The sequence below is a fragment of the Engystomops pustulosus genome, chromosome 7 (genome assembly GCF_040894005.1).
Source record: "Engystomops pustulosus chromosome 7, aEngPut4.maternal, whole genome shotgun sequence".
In the NCBI taxonomy this organism is placed as follows: Eukaryota; Metazoa; Chordata; class Amphibia; order Anura; family Leptodactylidae; genus Engystomops; species Engystomops pustulosus.
In genome coordinates, this window is record NC_092417.1 from 13,405,672 (window position 1) to 13,428,338 (window position 22,667).

A 22,667-nucleotide genomic window follows, 5' to 3' on the forward strand; every position below is an offset into this window, starting at 1 on the left:
TAATAACACCCCTATTTAACTGCTATAATACTGCTCCCTATGTAGAAGAATATAACTACTATAATACTGTCCCCTATGTACAAGAATATAACTACTATAATACTGCCCCCTATGTAGAAGAATATAACTACTATAATACTGCCCCCTATGTACAGGAATATAACTACTATAATACTGTCCCCTATGTACAAGAATATAACTACTATAATACTGCCCCCTGTGTACAGGAATATAACTACTATAATACTGCCCCCTATGTACAAGAATATAACTACTATAATACTGCCCCCTATGTACAAGAATATAACTACTATAATACTGCCCCCTATGTACAAGAATATAACTACTATAATACTGCCCCCTATGTACAATAATATAACTACTATAATACTGCCCCCTATGTACAAGAATATAACTACTATAATACTGCCTCCTATGTACAGGAATATAACTACTATAATACTGCTCCCTATGTACAAGGATATAACTACTATAATACTGCCTCCTATGTACAGGAATATAACTACTATAATACTTCCCCTATGTACAAGAATATAACTACTATAATACTGCCTCCTATGTACAAGAATATAACTACTATAATACTGCCCCATATGTACAAGAATATAACTACTATAATACTGCCCTTATGTACAGGAATATAACTACTATAATACTGCCCCCCTATGTACAGGAATATAACTACTATAATACTGCCCCCTATGTACAGGAATATAACTACTATAATACTGCCCCTATGTACAAGAATATAACTACTATAATACTGCCCCCTATGTACAGGAATATAACTACTATAATACTGCCCCTATGTACAGGAATATAACTACTATAATAATGCCCCCTATGTACAGGAATATAACTACTATAATAATGCCCCCTATGTACAGGAATATAACTACTATAATACTGCCCCTATGTACAGGAGTATAACTACTATAATACTGCCCCCTATGTACAAGAATATAACTACTATAATAATGCCCCCTATGTACGGGAATATAACTACTATAATACTGTCTCCTATGTACAGGAATATAACTACTATAATACTGCCCCCTATGTACAAGAATATAACTTTTATAATACCGCCCTCTATGTACAAGAGTATAACTACTATAATACTGCCCTCTATGTACAAGAATATAACTACTATAATACTGCCCCTATGTACAAGAATATAACTACTATAATACTGCCCCCTATGTACAAGAATATAACTACAATAATACTGCCCCCTATGTACAAGAATATAACTACTATAATACCGCCCCCTATGTACAGGAATATAACTACTATAATACTGCCCCCTATGTACAGGAATATAACTACTATAATACTGCCCTCTATGTACAAGAATATAACTACTATAATACTGCCCCCTATGTACAAGAATATAACTACTATAATACTGCCCCCTATGTACAAGAATATAACTACTATAATACTGCCCCCTATGTACAAGAATATAACTGCTATAATACTGCCCCCTATGTACAAGAATATAACTACTATAATACTGCCCCCTATGTACAAGAATATAACTACTATAATACTGCCCTCTATGTACAAGAATATAACTACTATAATACTGCCCCCTATATACAGGAATATAACTACTATAATACTGCCCCTATGTACAAGAATATAACTTCTATAATACTGCCCCCTATGTGCAAGAATATAACTACTATAATACTGCCCACTATGTACAGGAATATAACTACTATAATACTGCCCCCTATGTGCAGGAATATAACTACTATAATACTGCCCCCTATGTACAGGAATATAACTACTATAATACTGCCCCCTATGTACAGGAATATAAATACTATAATACTGCCCCTATGTACAAGAATATAACTACTATAATACTGCCCCTATGTACAAGAATATAACTACTATAATACTGCCCCCTATGTACAAGAATATAACTACTATAATACTGCCCCCTATGTACAGGAATATAACTACTATAATACTGCCTCCTATGTACAAGAATATAACTACTATAATACTGCCCCCTATGTACAGGAATATAACTACTATAATACTGCCCCATATGGACAGGAATATAACTACTATAATACTGCCCCCTATGTACAGGGATATAACTACTATAATACTTCCCCCTATGTACAAGAATATAACTACTATAATACTGCCCCCTATGTACAGGAATATAACTACTATAATACTGCCCCCTATGTACAGGAATATAACTACTATAATACTGCCCCCTATGTACAGGAATATAACTACTATAATACTGCCCCCTATGTACAGGAATATAACTACTATAATACTGCCCCCTATGTACAAGAATATAACTTCTATAATACTGCCCCCTATGTACAAGAATATAACTACTATAATACTGCCCCCTATGTACAAGAATATAACTACTATAATACTGCCCCCTATGTACAAGAATATAACTACTATAATACTGCTCCCTATGTACAGGAATATAACTACTATAACACTGCCCCCTATGTACAAGAATATAACTACTATAATACTGCTCCCTATGTACAGGAATATAACTACTATAATACTGCCCCCTATGTACAAGAATATAACTACTATAATACTACCCCCTATGTACAAGAATATAACTACTATAATACTGCCCCCTATGTACAAGAATATAACTACTATAATACTGCCCCCTATGTACAAGAATATAACTACTACAATACTGCCCCCTATGTACAAGAATATAACTACTATAATACTGCCCCCTATGTACAAGAATATAACTACTATAATACTGCTCCCTATGTACAAGAATATAACTACTATAATACTGCCCCCTATGTACAAGAATATAACTACTATAATACTGCTCCCTATGTACAGGAATATAACTACTATAACACTGCCCCCTATGTACAAGAATATAACTACTATAATACTGCCCCTATGTACAAGAATATAACTACTATAATACTGCCCCCTATGTACAGGAATATAACTACTATAATACTGCCCCCTATGTACAAGAATATAACTACTATAATACTGCCCCTATGTACAAGAATATAACTACTATAATACTGCCCCCTATGTACAGGAATATAACTACTATAATACTGCCCCCTATGTACAAGAATATAACTACTATAATACTGCCCCCTATGTACAAGAATATACCTACTATAATACTGCCTCCTATGTACAAGAATATAACTACTATAATACTGCCCCTATGTACAAGAATATAACTACTATAATACTGCCCCCTATGTACAAGAATATAACTGCTATAATACTGCCCCCTATGTACAAGAATATAACTACTATAATACTGCCTCCTATGTACAGGAATATAACTACTATAATACTGCCCCCTATGTACAAGAATATAACTACTATAATACTGCCCCCTATGTACAAGAATATAACTACTATAATACTGCCCCCTATGTACAAGGATATAACTACTATAATACTGCCCCCTATGTACAGGAATATAACTACTATAATACTGCCCCCTATGTACAGGAATATAACTACTATAATACTTCCCTGCTATGTACAAGAATATAACTACTATAATACTGCCCCCTATGTACAAGAATATAACTACTATAATACACAAATAGTTGAATTCCCCTTTCTGTATAATTCTTAATACATTTTCCATTTTTATGGAGAGCAATGGGTTAAAATGACCTCAATGTAAAGTAGGTGACACTGTCTCTGCTATTTTCTAATGTTTCTATAGCAGCTAAATTATTTTGCAAGGTGCCATGGTAACTTCCCCAGAGAGCTGCGTCTCGCCCTTTGCTGGAGATGGACTGAAGATACGTTTTTGAGTGATTTTCTAGATCTAAAGCTTTCGGATAGAAGCCGAGACCTCTTTGTGTTCTGAAGTGTCAAGATCTGTATTATGGATCCTACCAGATCCCACTAGACCTTCGGTCATTGATGGTGGAATATTGGCACCATATTACATTACCAACTACCTTATCTTCGGTGAGACTGGGGGAGTCAAATATTTGACGGCTTGTTATGGAGATGATAGAATCCACGGTCGGCATTGGTAATGTTAAAGGTTATCACTATAGATGAGTTAGATCGATTCATCCTGCAAGAATCATCATAGATCATGAGATACCAGATATCCAGACGGGAGAAGAGTTGAAGGACCTAAGAGTGGTGGATTTGGATCTGATACCAGTGTCCAAGACCAATTTGCTCAGAGAGTAGGTGAGTGGATTACAGACACTCTACTGAAAATCACATTGACCAGGGACCATGGATGAGTCAGAGTTCTATGGTCCCGGTCAGGAGCTAGAACCACTGGTCATTTCTTGAGGTTTCTGAGGGATACGTTGACCGTTTTTTGGTGTGATCCATCTCAACCTTCCATAGACAGGAAAAACCATGGAGATTGTAACTCCAGCATCTAAGAAGGGCAGAATGGGATCTGGTACCACTGACCATGACCAGGGACCTCTCACTGGTTGGTAGACAGTCTTCTAGAGTCACCTAGAACTCAGGCCCCTCGTTTTTGCAATCTTGTCTTGTCACTTTGCTTTGGTGTAAGCCACATTTAAAAAGTGTTGGCTTAAGAGAGTTATACATGACTTTTGAGATCAATACTTGAGAAATATTTCAGACCAAAACTACTGTATCCGATGGCCAAAGCTGATCTAAAACTGTTCTCGAGTCACTGATTAAGATCAATCATCCACTGTGCAGATTTACCTCTTGTGCTCGTGCAGGAAGTCTACAATCTCCTTTTCGCTGTTGGGCTTGTTGGGAATTGTCACGGGCTCATCATGGAAAGGTTCATAGTAGTCAATCTCGTTGAGCTTCAGACTCAACTTCTTGGCGACCTGAATTGAGAATTGGATAAAAGTACATTCCGAATGAGAATATCTGGCCTTCTCTCTTAGAATAGGGTTAGATACTTTGGGAAGTTGGTGGACAACCTTATTTAAAGACTGGAGAGATCTCCAAGAGTTGGACTCCTATCAATGTCATCAAAGTTGAAACAAAGTTATCAATTGAAGCCTAAACAATGACCAAGTGCCTCATAAATTAAGCTTCCTACACTTTGGGACCCATGACCATAGCTGGCATGGAATGAGTATTTGGTGATGACCATAAGGACCTCAAATGATCAGAAGAGATCAATGGAAAATTGTCAAAGTTGAATGGACCACGATAACACCATTTTTATAATGGGTCTTCAATGAGATGGCCCATGACCGTTTTGTCCGAAACTTTAGCCTTCTCTGCCATTTACGTGTAGCCCACAAATGAGATGTCTACTCCAATACCTCATGTGTAATTTGTGCCTGCAGCGGAAATCAATTGGGACGCGGACGAGCAATTAAGTCTGGTTATTGCACACATGTATCGGATATTAGGTGTAACGCGTGAAGGCGGGCGGTATTTTTATTGCCTTGTATTGGTATAGAGTGTGTCAGTACTAATCCATTGTCTTACTGTCTACGGTTTAACTCTTTCTACACAAGGTGTAGTCTTTGAGTATTTTTTTTAACAATCTTGTAATCAAGAAGAACTTGCGTATAACTGGATGGATTCTTCAAAAATGTTCAACCATAATGAAAATCAGGAATAAAAGTGTTTTTCTTGGTCTTTCCTCAGAGTTCGGCTTTAAGGTCTTACCACTGGCTTGGGGCTGAACAACAGTACAAGTCTACACATCATCAATCATGTGGACAAAACTGGGCTAGGTACTACAGCTAGTGGACTTCTTTGAACTTGTTGACCATTTCATTCTACTGTTTCGAGATAGCCTCAAGAGCCAGAAAGTCCTTTACCCATCACTAATTGTCAAAAATGTGTCAAAAATTGTCAACCCCCAGGGTTGTTGCTTCAGTAGATGCATTATCACATAAGTCCAGGTGCCATAAAAGACTTTGAGATGCCTCCTAAACATAAGAGGTCACCAATGTTGGGGCATGTTAGGGTCACGTTAAGCCTTTATGTAGCTCCTTTAACCTGGACAGACATGCTTTCCCTCTTATTTTTGGCAGTGTTGATGGTTCCACCTCTGAGAAACTGCTTGGGAGATGGGTTAAACATAAAAAATATAAATATATTCTTTAAAATAACAGATTTTGGAGGTTTGGGGTTTAAGGACTTTTTAGAATTATGAGTTGAAAGCACAAGGCAAGATTTCTATTTTAATTCTATGGAAAAGTGGTTCCATGACTAATAACCCACCTATACCACCCAGTGCTGCCCCCATATGTGACAAGCCGGTGACTAACTACCCTCAGTATTTCTCTGACAGCCAAAGTAGCAGTCATGGCGTTTAATTGCAATGTGGGGAATTTTAGTAAAACACTAATTACTCGGTCTGGCCACACAATTGTGTCTTGTCTTTCCGTCACATCTGAAAATTGTGTTTTGTGTACTGACATTAGAGGGATGCAACAAACATTATGAGTGTGTGTGTAACTTATAGCAGGTGATTATCCTCTCATTATCTTTTAAGGGAGTCATCAAGACTAGTCAGGAGACAATATCGGCAGTGGAAGACCATCATGGGATGCTCTAGTATCTCTGTTAATTGCAGAATTGTGTTGAACCCTTTCGAGTTGGTGGGAATTTTCTATGACTTCTATGATCCTGTCCTTAAGAGCATCATAGTTTTAACTGGTGCTTTACGCTCAAGAGGACCATCAAAATCAGTGGTCAACAGTAGGCACATGTAAGTCCTACGTTTGCAATCTTAAGTTTCATGAGTGTACACAACGTCAGCCCAACTTACCATGGTGCTGACCAAACATCTGGGTTTACTTGAAATTTATGGGTACTGCTGATTGACCTGGTTGACATGTCTAACTAGGTTATGGAAAGCTGTTTGGCCCATCATGAACCTTAACAGACCTTAATAGGTTATCTTCTTAACCTCTAAGGGCTAGATGCATTTAATATCTTCTGGCCAACAACTATTTTGCCGTCCACCCTATACACATGAACCCTTGTTTCAGGTGCCATATCATGAAAGCTTTATCAGATACCTCTAGTGGTGGCTTACCTACCTTGGATATTAAGAATCTGGTAGCTTGAGCTTCAACATGGTCGCAAATCTAAAATAAACTTGAAAGTAGGCCCAGTCTAACAAAATTTTAGGACTTGACCAACCAAAGCTAAACGAAGGTTGAGTTAGCCGAAAATTAAATATTGAGTAAGATAGATGGGGTCCAACTCTTTAGGATCAAACCAGTATTTAAGGGATGTAAGAGTCCAAAGTAGATCTTATAGGCTCAGAGGAAAATCAACTTTTTTCGGACTGGTATTGAGTGACTCTTACCTTGCTGTCAAAAGTAGCGAAGAATGGGATGTAGGGGTGGAATTCTTCAGCTGCATCTTCATAGGCCTTGTAATCTGTAAAAGGAACATATTTTTTGTAAGAAGTAGCTATAGGTTGAGTGTACCAAAGCTCTCAGTCCAAAATTGGTAGATACAAAGTGGCTGTCCAGACCAGGACCTACAGATTGGTGGGGCTTCCACTACCACTACCACTACAGTCAGTTATTGGAAGCCTCCAGCAGCACTTCAACTCAACTTCCTTTGACTTTTCGGTCACTTCTTTTTTAAGGTTCAAGAAAATTGACTTCATCAGAAGACATATTCATCTGGGCTGGACCATTTATGGTCCAGGATGCTATGAACCTGTTAACCATTTGTCTTCGATTGGGATCTATAATCAAAATAAACCCCCACTGGAAGGACAAGGAAGAAGCCAACAAGACCCACTGTTCATCTGGCACCATTGTAGTGCTCACACTCTATAGATTACTCCTTGTGGGAGGGGTTGCTGGTTCTGCAGGCCTCACTACAGTAACATATAGGCTCTTTCTTAGGCCCCATACATCTTGTGATTTGTCATCAATGATAAACTGGGTTCTTCTGACTCCCTCAGATAAAGCCTCCATAGTTATGGAAGAATATGACAGCTTCAAGGACGTGTGAATTCTGAAGATGAAGCACGTCTCCCTTCCTCATCCATCTATACATTGTACTTCTATGGCTGCTCCGTCTCAAAGGCAGCCGCCATCCATTTTTAATGGAGTTTTATTTAGCAGCATCACATTAGCCTCCTCCATTATTAGGAGCCCCGTGGGCTGCGTCAGCCTCTTATCATTGCATTACACATGTTAAACATTATGCTGAAGAATCCGATAAAAGAACAACCAGCTGGATGATGAGGTCAGTAGAAAAAATGGTTGATCTTGTCTTGTAGCTACTGGGTCAGGACTATAACGGTGTTCAACCTACTCTTCATCTGGTTGAAATTTTTCAATATGGGCTCCATGACAGAAACCTTTGAATGAAGGCACGTGTAAAAGATGTTAAGGTCCTCCTAAGAGGGGTTTGATATTTCTGTAGCCGAGGATATGGTTGAACTTGGACTCCTTTGACTTATGGACCAAAAGGCCATTTTGAGAGAGGTCATTACCTTTTGCCAGTCACCAGAGTAGTAGCCGCCATTGGATTTAGCATTTGCCTTTCCAATGGCAAAATTTAGAGAGGGGGGGGCTCCCGATTTAGTTCCGTGCATTATACTATGTGTACCTTAGTTCAACTTGCCGAAACATTGACTGCCTGACAACCAAAGACAACCAATTTCTAAGAAATGGGGTCAGAGAAGTGGTCACTTACCTACCCTCCTAATTTTTAAGGAGTATGGTAGAAAGCTCCACTGCTAGACCATACCCAGTTATGGAGATGTCTCAAAATCTCCGTAACTTCTCTTTACCCTTTATGATGGGTTCAAACTAATTGGACTTTGCTAAATGGAGGATCCAATAAATAACGTTAAAGTAGACCTCTTGATTTGAGATAAGACCTCACTGACCACAAAAAAGGGACCTTATGTCTGATTCACCCTGTAAGGAACTAGTTCTCACCACCCAAAGGTCATTGTACCAAAGAACAAGGGTTGGGCCTCTTCTTTTCAAGGACCCCATCATGGCATCTGTTAGGTCTGGATCTATGATCTTTATGACCCTCTTCGCTGTCCTTCAGGAACCTTAGGCAGAACTCTAAGTTGAGCAAAGGAAAAACCTAAGGTTCCTCTACAAATGAACGTTGGTATCTCCTAGACAGAACTACCACCAGGTGATCACCACTAGTCTCTATATAACGCCCATGATTTGTGAACTTCTGAGGTTTTATACATGGTGAAGGAGACTAGAGATATATCATGTAAGTATTGTTCTCAGATGATGAATGTCTCCTGATCCGTCTCACGTTATTGCTGGTATCAGATCCAGGTACGAGTCACGCAGTTGCTTTCTCATTACTCAGGGAGCACGCTTGTCAGGACTGTGTGGGCAGGAGAAGGTAACCATATGCAAATAAACAAGGAGTAATGTACTGTGAAGCCCAATGTACAGCCTCATGTTATTGGAGAAGAAGGCGCTCTATCTGCCGAGGGTTCTGCTCATAGACATGGATACTGAGGATGGGAATCCAAGTTTCATTAACCCCTTGTCAGATTAACACAATAACATGGTTTATGGATGTTTATAGTGGAAAAAATCTCCCATAATTCACTGGTATGGTTCCAGCAGAATCCAATGCCTCCAATGAGGGCTCCATGTTTGGTTGGAAAGCTTTATAGTACATTTGCTACTGGCACAGAGGAACCATGATGCCCAGCCAGAACCAGCAAGCTGCCACCATAATGACTGTAACATGGGCAGATGAATAGCTTCTAAAACACAGTGTCCCTGATCCATACACACTACATGTATTCTTAGGGACTTTTCACTACATGAAAGGGACTTGCTGACATTTGGGACGACAGGGACATGCTGACACTTGGGGGGACAGGACAGGGACACGCTGACACTTGGGGGACAGGACAGGGACACGCTGACACTTGGGGGGACAGGACAGGGACACGCTGACACTAGGGGGTACAGGACAGGGACAAGCTGACACTTGGGGGACAGGATGGTGACACTTGGGGGACAGGACAGGGACACGCTGACACTTGGGGGGACAGGACAGGGACACGGTGACACTTGGGGGAGAGGACAGGGACACGCTGACACTTGGGGGACAGGACAGGGACACGCTGAAACTTGGAGGACAGGACAGGGACATGCTGACTCTTGGGGGACAGGACATGGACATGCTGACACTTGGGGGACAGGGACCCGCTGACACTTGGGGGGTACAGGACAGGAACACTCTGACACTTGGGGAACAGGGACATGCTGACACTTGGGGGGGACAGGACAGGGACACGCTGACACTTGGGGGACAGGACAGGGACACGCTGACACTTGGGGGACAGGACAGGGACATGCTGACACTTGGGGGACAGGGACACGCTGACACTTGGGGTACAGGACAGGGACACGCTGACACTTGGGGGGACAGGACAGGGACACGCTGACACTTGGTGGACAGGACAGGGACACGCTGACACTTGGGGGACAGGGACACGCTGACAATTGGGGGACAGGACAGGGACACGCTGACACTTGGGGGGACAGGACAGGGACACACTGACACTTGGGGGACAGGACGGGGACACGCTGACACTTGGGGGGGCAGGACAGGGACACGCTGACACTTGGGGGACATGACAGGGACACACTAATACTTGGGGTACATGACAGTGACCCTCCATGGGCATACATTCTATACTGTTTTTGTTGGTTCCCCTGGTTTCGGAGGGGGGGGGGGGGGGGTAAGGTGTTGAAGGATTTCTTGTAATGATTTCTGAGTTCTGTTTGTTGGATTTTCCTGACATCTTTTAACAGTTGAATGTAAAGTTCTATTAATGGTCCAAACAAAGAAGCAAGGAGGGGGTCTCGCTGTGACACTAGGCCCGGAGTGCTGCGGAAGCATGTATTGTGTACGGACGCAGTGAATGGAGCGGTAGCACGCTGGCTGCTGACTCACTAAATCTCTTAATACCCCCATTAAATGTGCCTTTCATTGGAGCAATTAACCCTCAAGTGACCATCAATGTATTTCTGATACTGACACACATTGGTAAGTTGCATGCATTCATTATAGAGCGTTAGCCTATTGTGGCCAAATAGAAGTTTCCTGACAGAACAGAACTATCTTAAAGGAGAACTCCACCAAATAAGGTTCTTGGCAGAACTGCTACATCGAGACCATCAACAATTGGACTTGGCCCATGCTGATAAGATATTAGCGGCCATATATATGTGTGAAGGGATAAGGTGTCACCACTGTACATATGGTCTTGTTCTTCTAAGAAGACCACAGATGACCCAACCCTCAATGTCATATCCTCAGATATCGGATCGACACCATTGACCCCCAGACTGCACTGATGAGACCACCTCCAGATAGGGGACTCTTGCTATTATACGTGATATGATGTCTCTCTGGCATTGGTGGGGTCCGACCTCAGAAACTCGCACAAGATGAGATCTTGGGGTCCTACAGATTGGCACTGGAGGATGGCTTACTCTTAGTGGTTATCATAATCAATGTATAGATTGACCATGAAAACATATAAGTAGTACAACATAATATATGGATATTACAGGTGGAGATATTAGGACATATAGATAGTATATAAGTAGACAAGGTGTATAGATAGCGCGTGAGGGTGTATACAGGTCATTACTATTAATAGATGGTATGTGAGGATATACATTGTACATCTAGAGATTCTGAATAGTAGGTAGATGTATATGAGGCCATATAGATGGTAGTGGAGGATATATGGATGGTAAGTGATAATGTATTGTATGTAGTACATTTGAGGATGTATATAGTACATGAGGACATATAGAGAGTACCTTATGATAGGTATATATTATGTCATAGGAGCTGTAGATAGTATGTGAGGATGTATATAGTACATAAGGACATATAGAGAGTACATTATGGCATGTAGATATTATATCATAGGAGCTATAGATAGTATGTGAGGATGTATATAGTACATAAGGCTATGCTGACGCTATGTAAAGACGTATAGATAACACATAAAGGCTATTGAATGGACGGCTATGCCCCAGCTGTGTTCTCTGTGTTTGAGTCCATTGTGCTGGGATCTGCTGAGTATCATCATATAATCTGGATTCATCCCTCTTCACAAGGCACCATGGATAGAAAATTCCTCCAGCAGTCCGGCCGGAACGCCTCCATCAGCATTTTACATGCATCGATTACATAGTGACTGCTCGTAGTCAAAAGAGAGAAGAGCCATCAGAGCAGAGAGATACACAACAGATGTCCATGTAAGGCCGGACCCCCAAGACCAGTGCAGACCAGACATACAGCTACATCCATCACCCATAGGTTCTATAATCACAGGTGTCCATGGATATTCTTGTGTCAATGTATCATGAGCTTTTTGGATAACCATGGCTTTGTCTCCTGACAACTTCCTCTCCCAGAATTCTCACTCACAAGAGAAATTTATGCCCATCTTGGATCGGTCAAGAGTTTGGTGACCACCTAATAAATACAATCCTACTTACGCTCTGACTCTTCGTTCTTGAAATATCCAATGAGCTTCGGTTCATCATCAATATTCTCAAAGGCAGCAAGTTCATGACTTCCATCAATGAATTCAACTGGGTCCTCCAAAACCTGTAGAGAAGATCGTCATAAGGTCAACGACCAAATATTTCAACGCCTTAGCCCTCAGATGGAGCATTGGGAGAGGATGAGCTTAGGAAAAGTAAGGTTTCTGGTACAACAGCTTGTATGGACCAACTACATTGGGGCAGATTTACTTACCCGGCCCATTCGCGATCCAGCGGCGCGTTCTCTGCGCTGGATTCGGGTCCGGCCGGGATTCACTAAGGTAGTTCCTCCGCCGTCCACCAAGTGGCTGCGCTGAAGAGCATCGGAACGCACTGGAGTACACCGAGCCGGGCTGAGTGAAGGTAAGTGCAATTTTCGCGACACATTTTTTAAAAAAAATGCAGCGGTTTTTCCGAATCCGTCGGGTTTTCGTTCGGCCACGCCCCCCCCCATTTCCGTCGTGTGCATGCCGGCGCCGATGCGCCACAATCTGATCACGTGCGCCAATGCCGGGGCGATTCAGGGGCGATTCAGGGGAAATCCCGGGGTGATTCAGGGGAAATCGGCGCAAATGGGAAAAATTCGGGTAACATGTCGGGAAAACGTGAATCGGGCCCTTAGTAAATGACCCCCATTGTCTTCTTCTGTGCTTCTCTCGGTATGGCTTTCTGCTTGGTCATCATCCCATAAAGTAATGAAGATACTTAACACATAGGGGGTCATTTACTAAGGGCCCGAATCGCTTTTTTTGGTCAGGTTTTCCCTCCGAATTGCCCCGGGTTTTTGGTGCACGCGATCAGATTGTGGCGCATTGGCGCCGGAATGCACGTGACCGAAATCGGGGGGTGTGGCCGTCGGAAAACCCCACGGATTCGGAAAAAACGCAAAATTTAAAAAAAAATATGTGTCGCTTGACAAGCGCTTACCTGCACCCAGCAACGGATGGTGAACTCCGATGGACTTCAGCGCAGCAGCAACACCTGGTGGACATCGGGCACACTACCTTAGTGAATCACCGGAAGACCCGAATCCTTGACGGAGAACCCACCGCTGGATCGCGAATGGACTGCGTAACTAAATCTCGTAGACTTTAAAACGTTGCAACATTTTGGCCTCGTATGGACTTGGACAAGGAATTCTTATTCTTGTGCTGACGAAAAACACATGTGGCTGAAACATTGCTCAAGGATCAACCTTGAACCTTTTGATGGTCATCAATCCATAAAGTTCAAAAGATCTTGGGCACCAGAAAAGGCTGGCATTGATTTGCCCACACGTGTTTCTTAATCCATTGTGTTTAGATGAAGACCACAAGTGGTGGAAACGTTGCTGCATTTCTTAAGATACTAACAAACAGATACGTTATATGGAAGTCCCAACTCCTTGGGTCTTTGTTACTTGTTACTACGTTCTTTTTATCATCCAAATAACATGTTTTGAGTATAATTTTGTATTGGTTATTTTTGTAGAAGTTACGTTTTATCCTCTTAATGTGGAAAATTCTATTTATTTTGTCTTTTCTCAACCACTTGTGGTAATGAAGCCTGGAGGACCTTCAAAAAAGAAAGCTTGATTGTTAGTATTCATTCTTAATAACCTGCCCGTGTCCGACTGCGTTATTCCAAACATGTCTCCTTCCTAGGGACGGGAATTCAATTGCTTTTTCTGATTGAGTTGTGCAATCTTTGAGATTTCGTGAGATATTCTGGAGCTGTAATTGGGGTCAGCCGGGACTTAATTCTGTAAACACTGGATTTACGGTCTGTGCCCGGCAGAGTGTGTGCTCTTTAAATAATGGCGCCAATAAAAGGCATCTTAATAATGAGGAATAGGCATCAGAGCTGCTCTACTTGAGGATGAGGCCTCTTCCACCCTCGGCCCAGGTCCCCGTCACCCCATGAGGTCCCTCCCGCCTCCCGTCATCTGTCTCCTGACTACTAGGCTGAGGTTGGACATATTTTACCTCTCCTGCTAATTTCACATTTCTAGCTGGTGGCCTCCTGTCACTCCTGTCTCCTCTTCCTCATTACGGTCCTTTATTCCTCGTCTTACTCCTCGGTCTCTTCACCTCGTGAAGCTCCTTGTCTCTTCTTGTCATCTTTCTTCTCACTTACAGGTTTCATTTGTCCTCTTTATTTCTCTATATTTTTTATGTCGGATTTGTGGCTTTTTTTTACTCCTTCCTCTCCCGATCACTTTTGTCTTCATGTCTTCTGATATACACTTTAGATTACTGTCAGGGCCGAGGGGTGAAGAAGAGCACCGGAGGGAAGTGATGACTTTATTATTTTTCGGGGGGCATTTCATTAGGGGAGAGCACTGCAGGGGGAATTTTAGGATACTTCTGCTGTGGACATTTTATTGGGGGATGGGGGAGCACTGTTGGGGGCAGTTTATGGTGGGGGGGGGAGCACTGCTGGGGGCATTTCAATAATGGGGGGAGCACTGTTGGGCCATTTAATTAATGGGTGGAGCACTGCTGGGGGAATTTTATAGGGGGAGCATTGCTGGGGGCACTTTATGTGGGGTGGAGCACTACTAGGGGCATTTCATTAGGGGGGGCACTTGTAGGGGTATTTCATTAGTGGAGAGCACTGCTGTGGGCATTTCATTATGGGGGGGCACTGATGGGGGCATTTTATGGGGGAGGAGCACTGCTGGAGGACTTCAATAATAAGGGAAGCACTGCTGGGGGCATTTCAATTATGGGGGAGCATTGCTAGGGACATTTTATGGGGTAGCACTTCTGGGGGCATTTAAATAATGGGGGGAGCATTGCTGGTGACATTTTATGAGAGGAGCACTGCTGGGGGCATTTCATTAAGGGGGCTCTGCTGAGGACATTTCAATAATGGGGGGAACACTGTTGGGAATGTTTCATTGGGAGGAGCACTGCTGGGGACATTTCAGTGCAGAGGGTTCTGCTGTGGACATTTCATTGGGGGGCTCTGCTGCGGATCTTTCATTAATTGTGGGTAGGCTGCTGCAGACATTTCATTAATGGTGTGGCCTCTGTTGCAGACATTTCATAAATGAGGGAGGCTGCTGCAGACCTTTTATGAATGAGGGGAGGCTGCTGCAGACATTTTATTAATGAGGGGAGGCTGCTGCAGACATTTTATAATTGAGTGGAGGCTGCTGCAGACATTTTATTAATGAGGGGAGGCTGCTACAGACATTTTACTAGTGAGGGGAGGCTGCTACAGACATTTTACTAGTGAGGGAGGCTGATGCTGGACATTGTATTAAAGAGTAGCGGCTGAAATTCCCATCCTGGACTTATATTCCCGTTTTTCCCGTTTTTTGTTTGTGGTAAAATTAGGTACCTCGCTTTACTCTCAGGTCGGCTTATACTTACATATATCTGTGGAATGTATATTTTTTTCCTCACAGCAAAAATTCCAAAGACAAGGGGACATAATAGGTGTGTGGGGGATATAGAAAAAGGGCTATTATAATGTAACAGTTCTCTGTATCCGGTCATTCCTCCAGTTATCTCTGTCCGCTCATTCCTCCAGTTATCTGTGTCCTGTCATTCCTCCAGTTATCTCTGTCCTGTCATTCCTGCAGTTATCTCTGTCCTGTCATTCCTCCAGTTATCTCTGTCCAGTCATTCCTCCAGTTATCTCTGTGTCCTGTCATTCCTCCAGTTACGTCTGTCCTGTCATTCCTCCAGTTATTTCTGTGTCCTGTCATTCCTCCAGTTACCTCTGTCCTGTCATTCATCCAGTTATCTCTGTCCTATCATTCCTCCAGTTTTCTCTTTCCTATCATTCCTCCAGTTATCTCTGTCCTGTCATTCCTCCAGTTTTCTCTTTCCTATCATTCCTCCAGTTATCTCTGTTCTGTCATTCCTCCAGTTATCTCTGTCATTCATCCAGTTATCTCTGTCCTATCATTCCTCCAGTTATCTCTGTCCTGTCATTCCTCCAGTTATCTCTGTCATATCATTCCTCCAGTTATCTCTGTCATTCCTCCAGTTATCTCTGTCCTTTCATTCCTCTAGTTATCTCTGTCCTGTCATTCCTCCAGTTATCTCTGTCCTGTCATTCCTCCAGTTATCTCTGTCCTATCATTCCTCCAGTTATCTCTGTCCTTTCATTCCTCCAGTTATCTCTGTCCTGTCATTCCTCCAGTTATCTCTGTCCTGTCATTCCTCCAGTTATCTCTCTCCTGTCATTCCTTCAGTTATCTCTGTCCTGTCATTCCTCCAGTTATCTCTGTCATTCCTCCAGTTCTTTGTGTCCTGTTATTCCTCCAGTTATCTCTGTCATTCCTTCAGTTATCTCTGTCCGGTCATTCCTCCAGTTATCTCTGTCCTGTCATTCCTCCAGCTATCTCTGTCCAGTCATTCCTCCAGTTATCTCTGTCATTCCTCCAGTTATCTCTGTCATTCCTCCAGTTATCTCTGTCCTGTCATTCCTTCAGTCATCTCTGTCCTGTTATTCCTCCAGTTATCTCTGTCCTGTCATTCCTCCAGTTATCTCTGTCATTCCTTTAGTTATCTCTGTCCTTTCATTCCTCTAGTTATCTCTGTCCTGTCATTCCTCCAGTTATCTCTGTCCTGTCATTCCTCCAGTTATCTCTGTCCTATCATTCCTCCAGTTATTTATGTCCTTTCATTCCTCCAGTTATCTCTGTCCTGTCATTCCTCCAGTTATCTCTGTCCTGTCATTCCTCCAGTTATCTCTCTCCTGTCATTCCTTCAGTTATCTCTGTCCTGTCATTCCTCCAGTTATCTCTGTCATTCCTCCAGTTCTTTGTGTCCTGTTATTCCTCCAGTTATCGCTGTCCTGTCATTCCTCCAGTTATCTCTGTCCTGCCATTCCTCCAGTTCTCTCTGTCATATCATTCCTCCAGTTCTCTCTGTCCTGTCATTCCTCCAGTTATCTCTGTCATTCCTTCAGTTCTCTCTGTCCTGTCATTCCTGCAGTTATCTCTGTCCGGTCATTCCTCCAGTTATCTCTGTCCGGTCATTCCTCCAGTTATCTCTGTCCTGTCATTCCTCCAGCTATCTCTGTCCGGTCATTCCTCCAGTTATCTCTGTTCGGTCATTCCACCAGTTCTCTCTGTCCTATTATTCCTCCAGTCATCTCTGTCTGGTCATTCCACCAGTTCTCTCTGTCCTGTCATTCCTCCAGTTATCGCTGTCCTGTCATTCCTCCAGTTCTCTCTGTCCTGTAATTCCTCCACTTATCTCTGTCCTGTCATTCCTCCAGTTCTCTCTGTCCTGTCATTCCTGCAGTTATCTCTGTCCTGTCATTCCTCCAGTTATCTCTGTCCTGTCATTCCTCCAGTTCTCTCTGTCCTGTCATTCCTCCAGTTCTCTCTGTCCTGTCATTCCTCCACTTTATCTCTGTCCTGTCATTCCTCCAGTTATCTCTGTCATTCCTCCAGTTCTCTCTGTCCGGTCATTCCTCCACTTATCTCTGTCCTGTCATTCCTCCAGTTCTCTCTGACTTGTCATTCAATCCTTTGCAGGTTGTTGTCTTCTCATCCATTTCTGTTCCTCTCTGGTTGCCTCTTCATCTTAGCACTTCTTCTTCTTCTTCCTCTTTCTCTGTTGCTTCCATTTTCTCTCTTCCCTCCTGAGACCTCCTTTTCTCGCTCCACTTCTAGTCCTAATTCTCTCTTCATCCTGAGTCTTGTGTGCCCTCTCTAACGCTCATCAGCAATCACCTTGTCCTATTCTCCCTCTTCCTTCCAACCTTCTCTAGATGTTGAGAGCCATTTTGAGCCTCCACCAAGCCCATCTCTAGGCAGCCTATTACTCTGTCCAAAGTGGAATTTCTTGAAGTCATCTCTTGAGTTCACTCTTCTTAGCTTATTATTTGTTCATTCGGTGACCTTATGGCCCATGGATGATTCTTAAACCTCTTCTACAGACCCTATTAGACCACCATGATGGACGTCAGATATGGACTCTTCCTTTAAATCACAATTTGCTCTGTTACATGTAGATCCAAGCTAATAGAGACCATACGCTTCACCCGTGTTGACCACACCGTGTACCTGAACCCACCCTCACTTCTTGACCACGTAGGTATGAACTTCACATGCCCTGTTGTCAACTTATTCCTTTGGTGCCACTGCGATTAGTCCAAGAAGTAGACACCAGGTAATTTCCCTGCAACGAGGTCCAGATCCCTATACATGGGTTAAACGGTCAAATCTTTGACCTTTGACACCATTAGGAAAAGATCAAAGTCAAATGAGTTGGGTGACACAGTGGGTCTACACACGTTACTTTATACCCATTACCTTTTGTAGGAGGTGTATAATATGCACATAAAATCCTTTAAAACATCTCTAAAAATGGACTTACATCAAGTAGGAACTCCACCAGAGTGTCTGCCGAAAACTCTCCATCATACTCAATGATCTCGTCGTCCTTGAACACGTAGATACTGTCCTCCTCATCCAGTCCTAATTTTAAAAAAGACAAAAAAAAAGTGGTCATGTGACCTGTTGGGCGAGAACCGTAAACTTCGTAAACATATGTTTGCAATTATTTTTTAATTTTATTTGTTTATTGCTGTTTATTTCATTATTACATCTGTTTTTTTTTAAATTTGCCCTTTTTTTTCTAATTTTCAGCAGCTTTTTCACACATTTGCTCATTATTACACATTTTTCCTGTTACTGTTGTTATTTATTAAAAAAAATATTGCTGTGTTTTCAGGCATAAATTGATGTGTTACAGATTTTGTTTGGGTTGGATTACAGTTTCATCTTTTCACCATTTTTACAGAATTACATTTTTGTGGTAAAAATTAATAAAATGAGTTTTCCGACACATATATAAGTATATATATATATATAATTTTTTTTTATGGACACCCAGGACCCTCATTGATCAGCTGATTTTCGTGGCCTGCAATGCCAGAGTCAAAATGAAAACAGCGCCGTCCTCTATGTAGTGGTCAATTTGTGCTACTACAGCTCATCTCCTACTACCTTGAATGGGAGCCTAGCTGTAGTTACCAAGCCAGACCACTGCACAGAGAGTGGAGATGTTCTTCTCTCTCTAAGCTTTAGTATCCTCGGTGTAGATTTACTTTACTTTTAGGCCCCTATATGCTGGTATTTACTTACCAAAATCACGTGTTTATGTCATATGTACATTGTACATGTGACGCATTTAAAATCATGGTTATGAATCTCCTACCGTTTTCTGTATACAGCTCCTAGGCAGACAAATGTCTACATGGTAACAGACTACACAGGCTTTATTTGTAGTCTGTTACCATGGAGATACACAGAGACACAGAGTTGAATGATATTCCCCTTGCCCCACCTGCGCATCTGATATATCAGGAATAGAAATGCCCCTAGCAACTAGCTTGGGCTATGATTGGCCAGGAGTGCTCCTGTAGTCTGTCCCCCTGGCCAATCCGGCAATATGTCAGAGTTGGCAGCCATACTGAAACCCTATACCAGGGGTAGGGAACCTATGGCTCGGGAGCCAGATATGGCTCTTTTGTTGGCTGCATCTGGCTCTCAGACAGATCTTTAATACATAGTGATGGCTGCTGTGTGTGTCTTAGGCCCCTTCCACACTTGCGTTGCAGATCACGTCAGAGTTTGATCAGGGTACGATCAGGGTTTGGTCAGTAAAAAATGCACATTTTGCATCAGAGTTCAATCAGTTTTCAGTCTCAGTTTGTTCAGTGTCTCAGTTTTTCACGCGCATTTTCAATGCAATTTCAATGCGTTTTTCACGCACAGATAATGGCAATTGATGTGTGAAAAAATTGATTCGTCTCCATAGACTGGTGCGTTTTTCACGCGCGTGACTTGCAAAAGTAGAGCATGTCGAGATTTAAACGCACGTAAAAAAAAAAAAAACCTGCATGTGTGCGTGAAAAAATATGCAAGTCTGAAAAGACCCATTGATTACAATGGGTCAGAGTGCAATGCAAGTTCTGCGTGTCAAAAGCACCTGCAGAAAACACGCGTGAAAAACTCAAGTGTGAAAGGGGCCTTAGACTGATCACTGGACACAGGCAGCGATGTAACCGCAGCCTACATCCTTTGTATGACCCAGGCACCATCGCCTGGCTCAAAGAGAAGAGCGTGGGAGCGATGAGGAGCTGGCTGCAGGGAGCCCTTGTAAGTGAATATTCTTTTTTTTTTTTGCTGTGACTACCTATCTACTTGGAGTATGTGCTGTGGCTACTTATCTACTTGGGGGCATGTGCTGTGGCTACCTATCTACTGGCAGTATGTGCTGTGGCTACATATCTACTGGCAGTATGTGCTGTGGCTAACTTTCTACTGGGAGTATGTGCTGTGGCTACCTTTCTACTGGGAGTATGTGCTGTGGCTACCTATCCAACGGGAGTATGTGCTGTGGCTACCTATCCAACGGGAGTATGTGCTGTGGCTACCTTTCTACTGGGAGTATGTGCTGTGGCTACCTATCCAACGGGAGTATGTGCTGCAGCTACCTATCTAACAGGAGTATGTGCTGCAGATACCTATATACTGGGGGCATGTGCTATGGCTACATATATACTGGGGGACATGTGCTATGGCTATCTGGTAGCCCCTGGTCTTTATAGGAACTGCGAAAGTGGGAAGTGCCCCTTTAAATCCGCGAGTGATGGCGCATGTGCTGGCCAGCCGGGAGGCGGAAAGTGGTGAGTTGAATGAGCTCGGAAAGGGGCGCCGCCACAGAGAGGGGCACAGGTGTGCCTGCGATCCGAGACCTAGATTGCAGGGGCCCGTGACCCTGGGACTACCTATCTACTAGGGGGCATGTACACATGATATGGCTCTTCCGGAATAACATTTTAAAGTATGTGGCGTTCATGGCTCTCTCGGCCAAAAAGGTTCCTGACCCCTGCCCTATACCATCGAGTCCGCTTATCTCTAATCCAGAGGCTCTGGCCTCCTATTGTGTCTGGCGGACTGCTGGGCCCATCAGTACCGTAATAGGGCAAGGTGCTGACCTGAGCCCATTGAGGCTTCAATGGGCTGGCTAAATCTAGTGCACAGGAGCAGGAATACCTCTCCCCGGACCACTCTGCCAGCGGGTGTACCCCCCTTTACACCTACTTGGTGTGGAAGTAGAGTAATGGGGGAAATAGTTCCACTTTCTCAGCTTGATAAAATTCTACCTCCCTGCAGCCACCACTAGGGGGAGCCCACTTCCCATTGAAGTCAACAGTAGTTCTGTCTACTGTTAGTTAGCTCCCTCTAGTGGTTTTGCGGGCAGCCAGAAATGTATTATTTCTATGGCCGTTTGAAAGAAAGTAGAGCATTTGGAGCTTTGTATCAGTAAAATTGAACTCTGACCATTACAAAGATGTCAGATAGCTATGATGATCTCGTCTTTCTTTCTTCTGCTGTTTGTGAACATGTTCTCCTTGGATCCCTGGATTGTAAGCTCTGGGACCAAGTGTTTTTTTCTTAGTTTCGGGCTTATTAGCTATTCTCCAGGCACAAGTTGTCAGCCGTTTGAGCCGGTGAAGCCAGCTGGGCCGTGTGTCGGAGACATCTGCCTGCGGCTCTGCAGAGATTCGTTGTGGAGTAAAATATTTGATCAGATGGGTGATTTATATTTGGATAAATAAAAGCTCTCCGCAAGCTGCCGGCAGGAATCTAGGAATCAATACCGGAGCGGAGCCAAGTAAAGGTGTTTATCAAGCAGCCGAATAAACCTTCTGGAGGTGACTTAGACGCCATACACAAGGGTTGGCAGCTGTGATGCACCTGGCATCTGAAACCTTAAAGGGATTCTCCACCTTAGATAATTACTACCGGAGATCCCCTTTTAGAAGGGACAACAATCTGGTCAGTAACATAGCTTCCTTTCTCCTGAGTGATCATCTGTAGGAAACACTAGTAGTGAGTGTGCGCTTTCCCTATAGCACCCCCGCAGGAGGAAACAAGTACTGCACAGTCATATCACTATGTAGTTACAGGTCCTCCAAAGTGAGAGACGCTCTTTGTAACTTGTAACTCCTCCTTTTTTAACCTCAGAATTCTCTAATAGGATGAATGGAAATAGGTTTTTGTAATTGATGACCCCTTTGAAAGAGTTTTTTCAGGAAATACTTATGAATCTATACTTATTGTTAGATTGAGGGTGTGAAGAGATCACAGAGTATGGA

General features: G+C 42.8%; 1 protein-coding gene across 2 annotated transcripts in view; it reads right to left on the bottom strand.

Moving 5' to 3' along the window:
• Window positions 1-22,667, bottom strand: part of CASQ1 (calsequestrin 1) — a 74,509-nt gene that overhangs the window by 14,493 nt on the left and 37,349 nt on the right. For both annotated transcript variants that reach the window (XM_072114843.1, XM_072114842.1), the window contains exons 3-6: window positions 18,875-18,975; window positions 12,501-12,612; window positions 7,325-7,398; window positions 4,738-4,868 (exon numbers count right to left, since the gene is read on the bottom strand). In XM_072114843.1, the coding sequence (XP_071970944.1) occupies window positions 4,738-4,868; window positions 7,325-7,398; window positions 12,501-12,612; window positions 18,875-18,975 (418 nt within the window). The remainder of the gene's footprint in view (window positions 1-4,737; window positions 4,869-7,324; window positions 7,399-12,500; window positions 12,613-18,874; window positions 18,976-22,667) is intronic.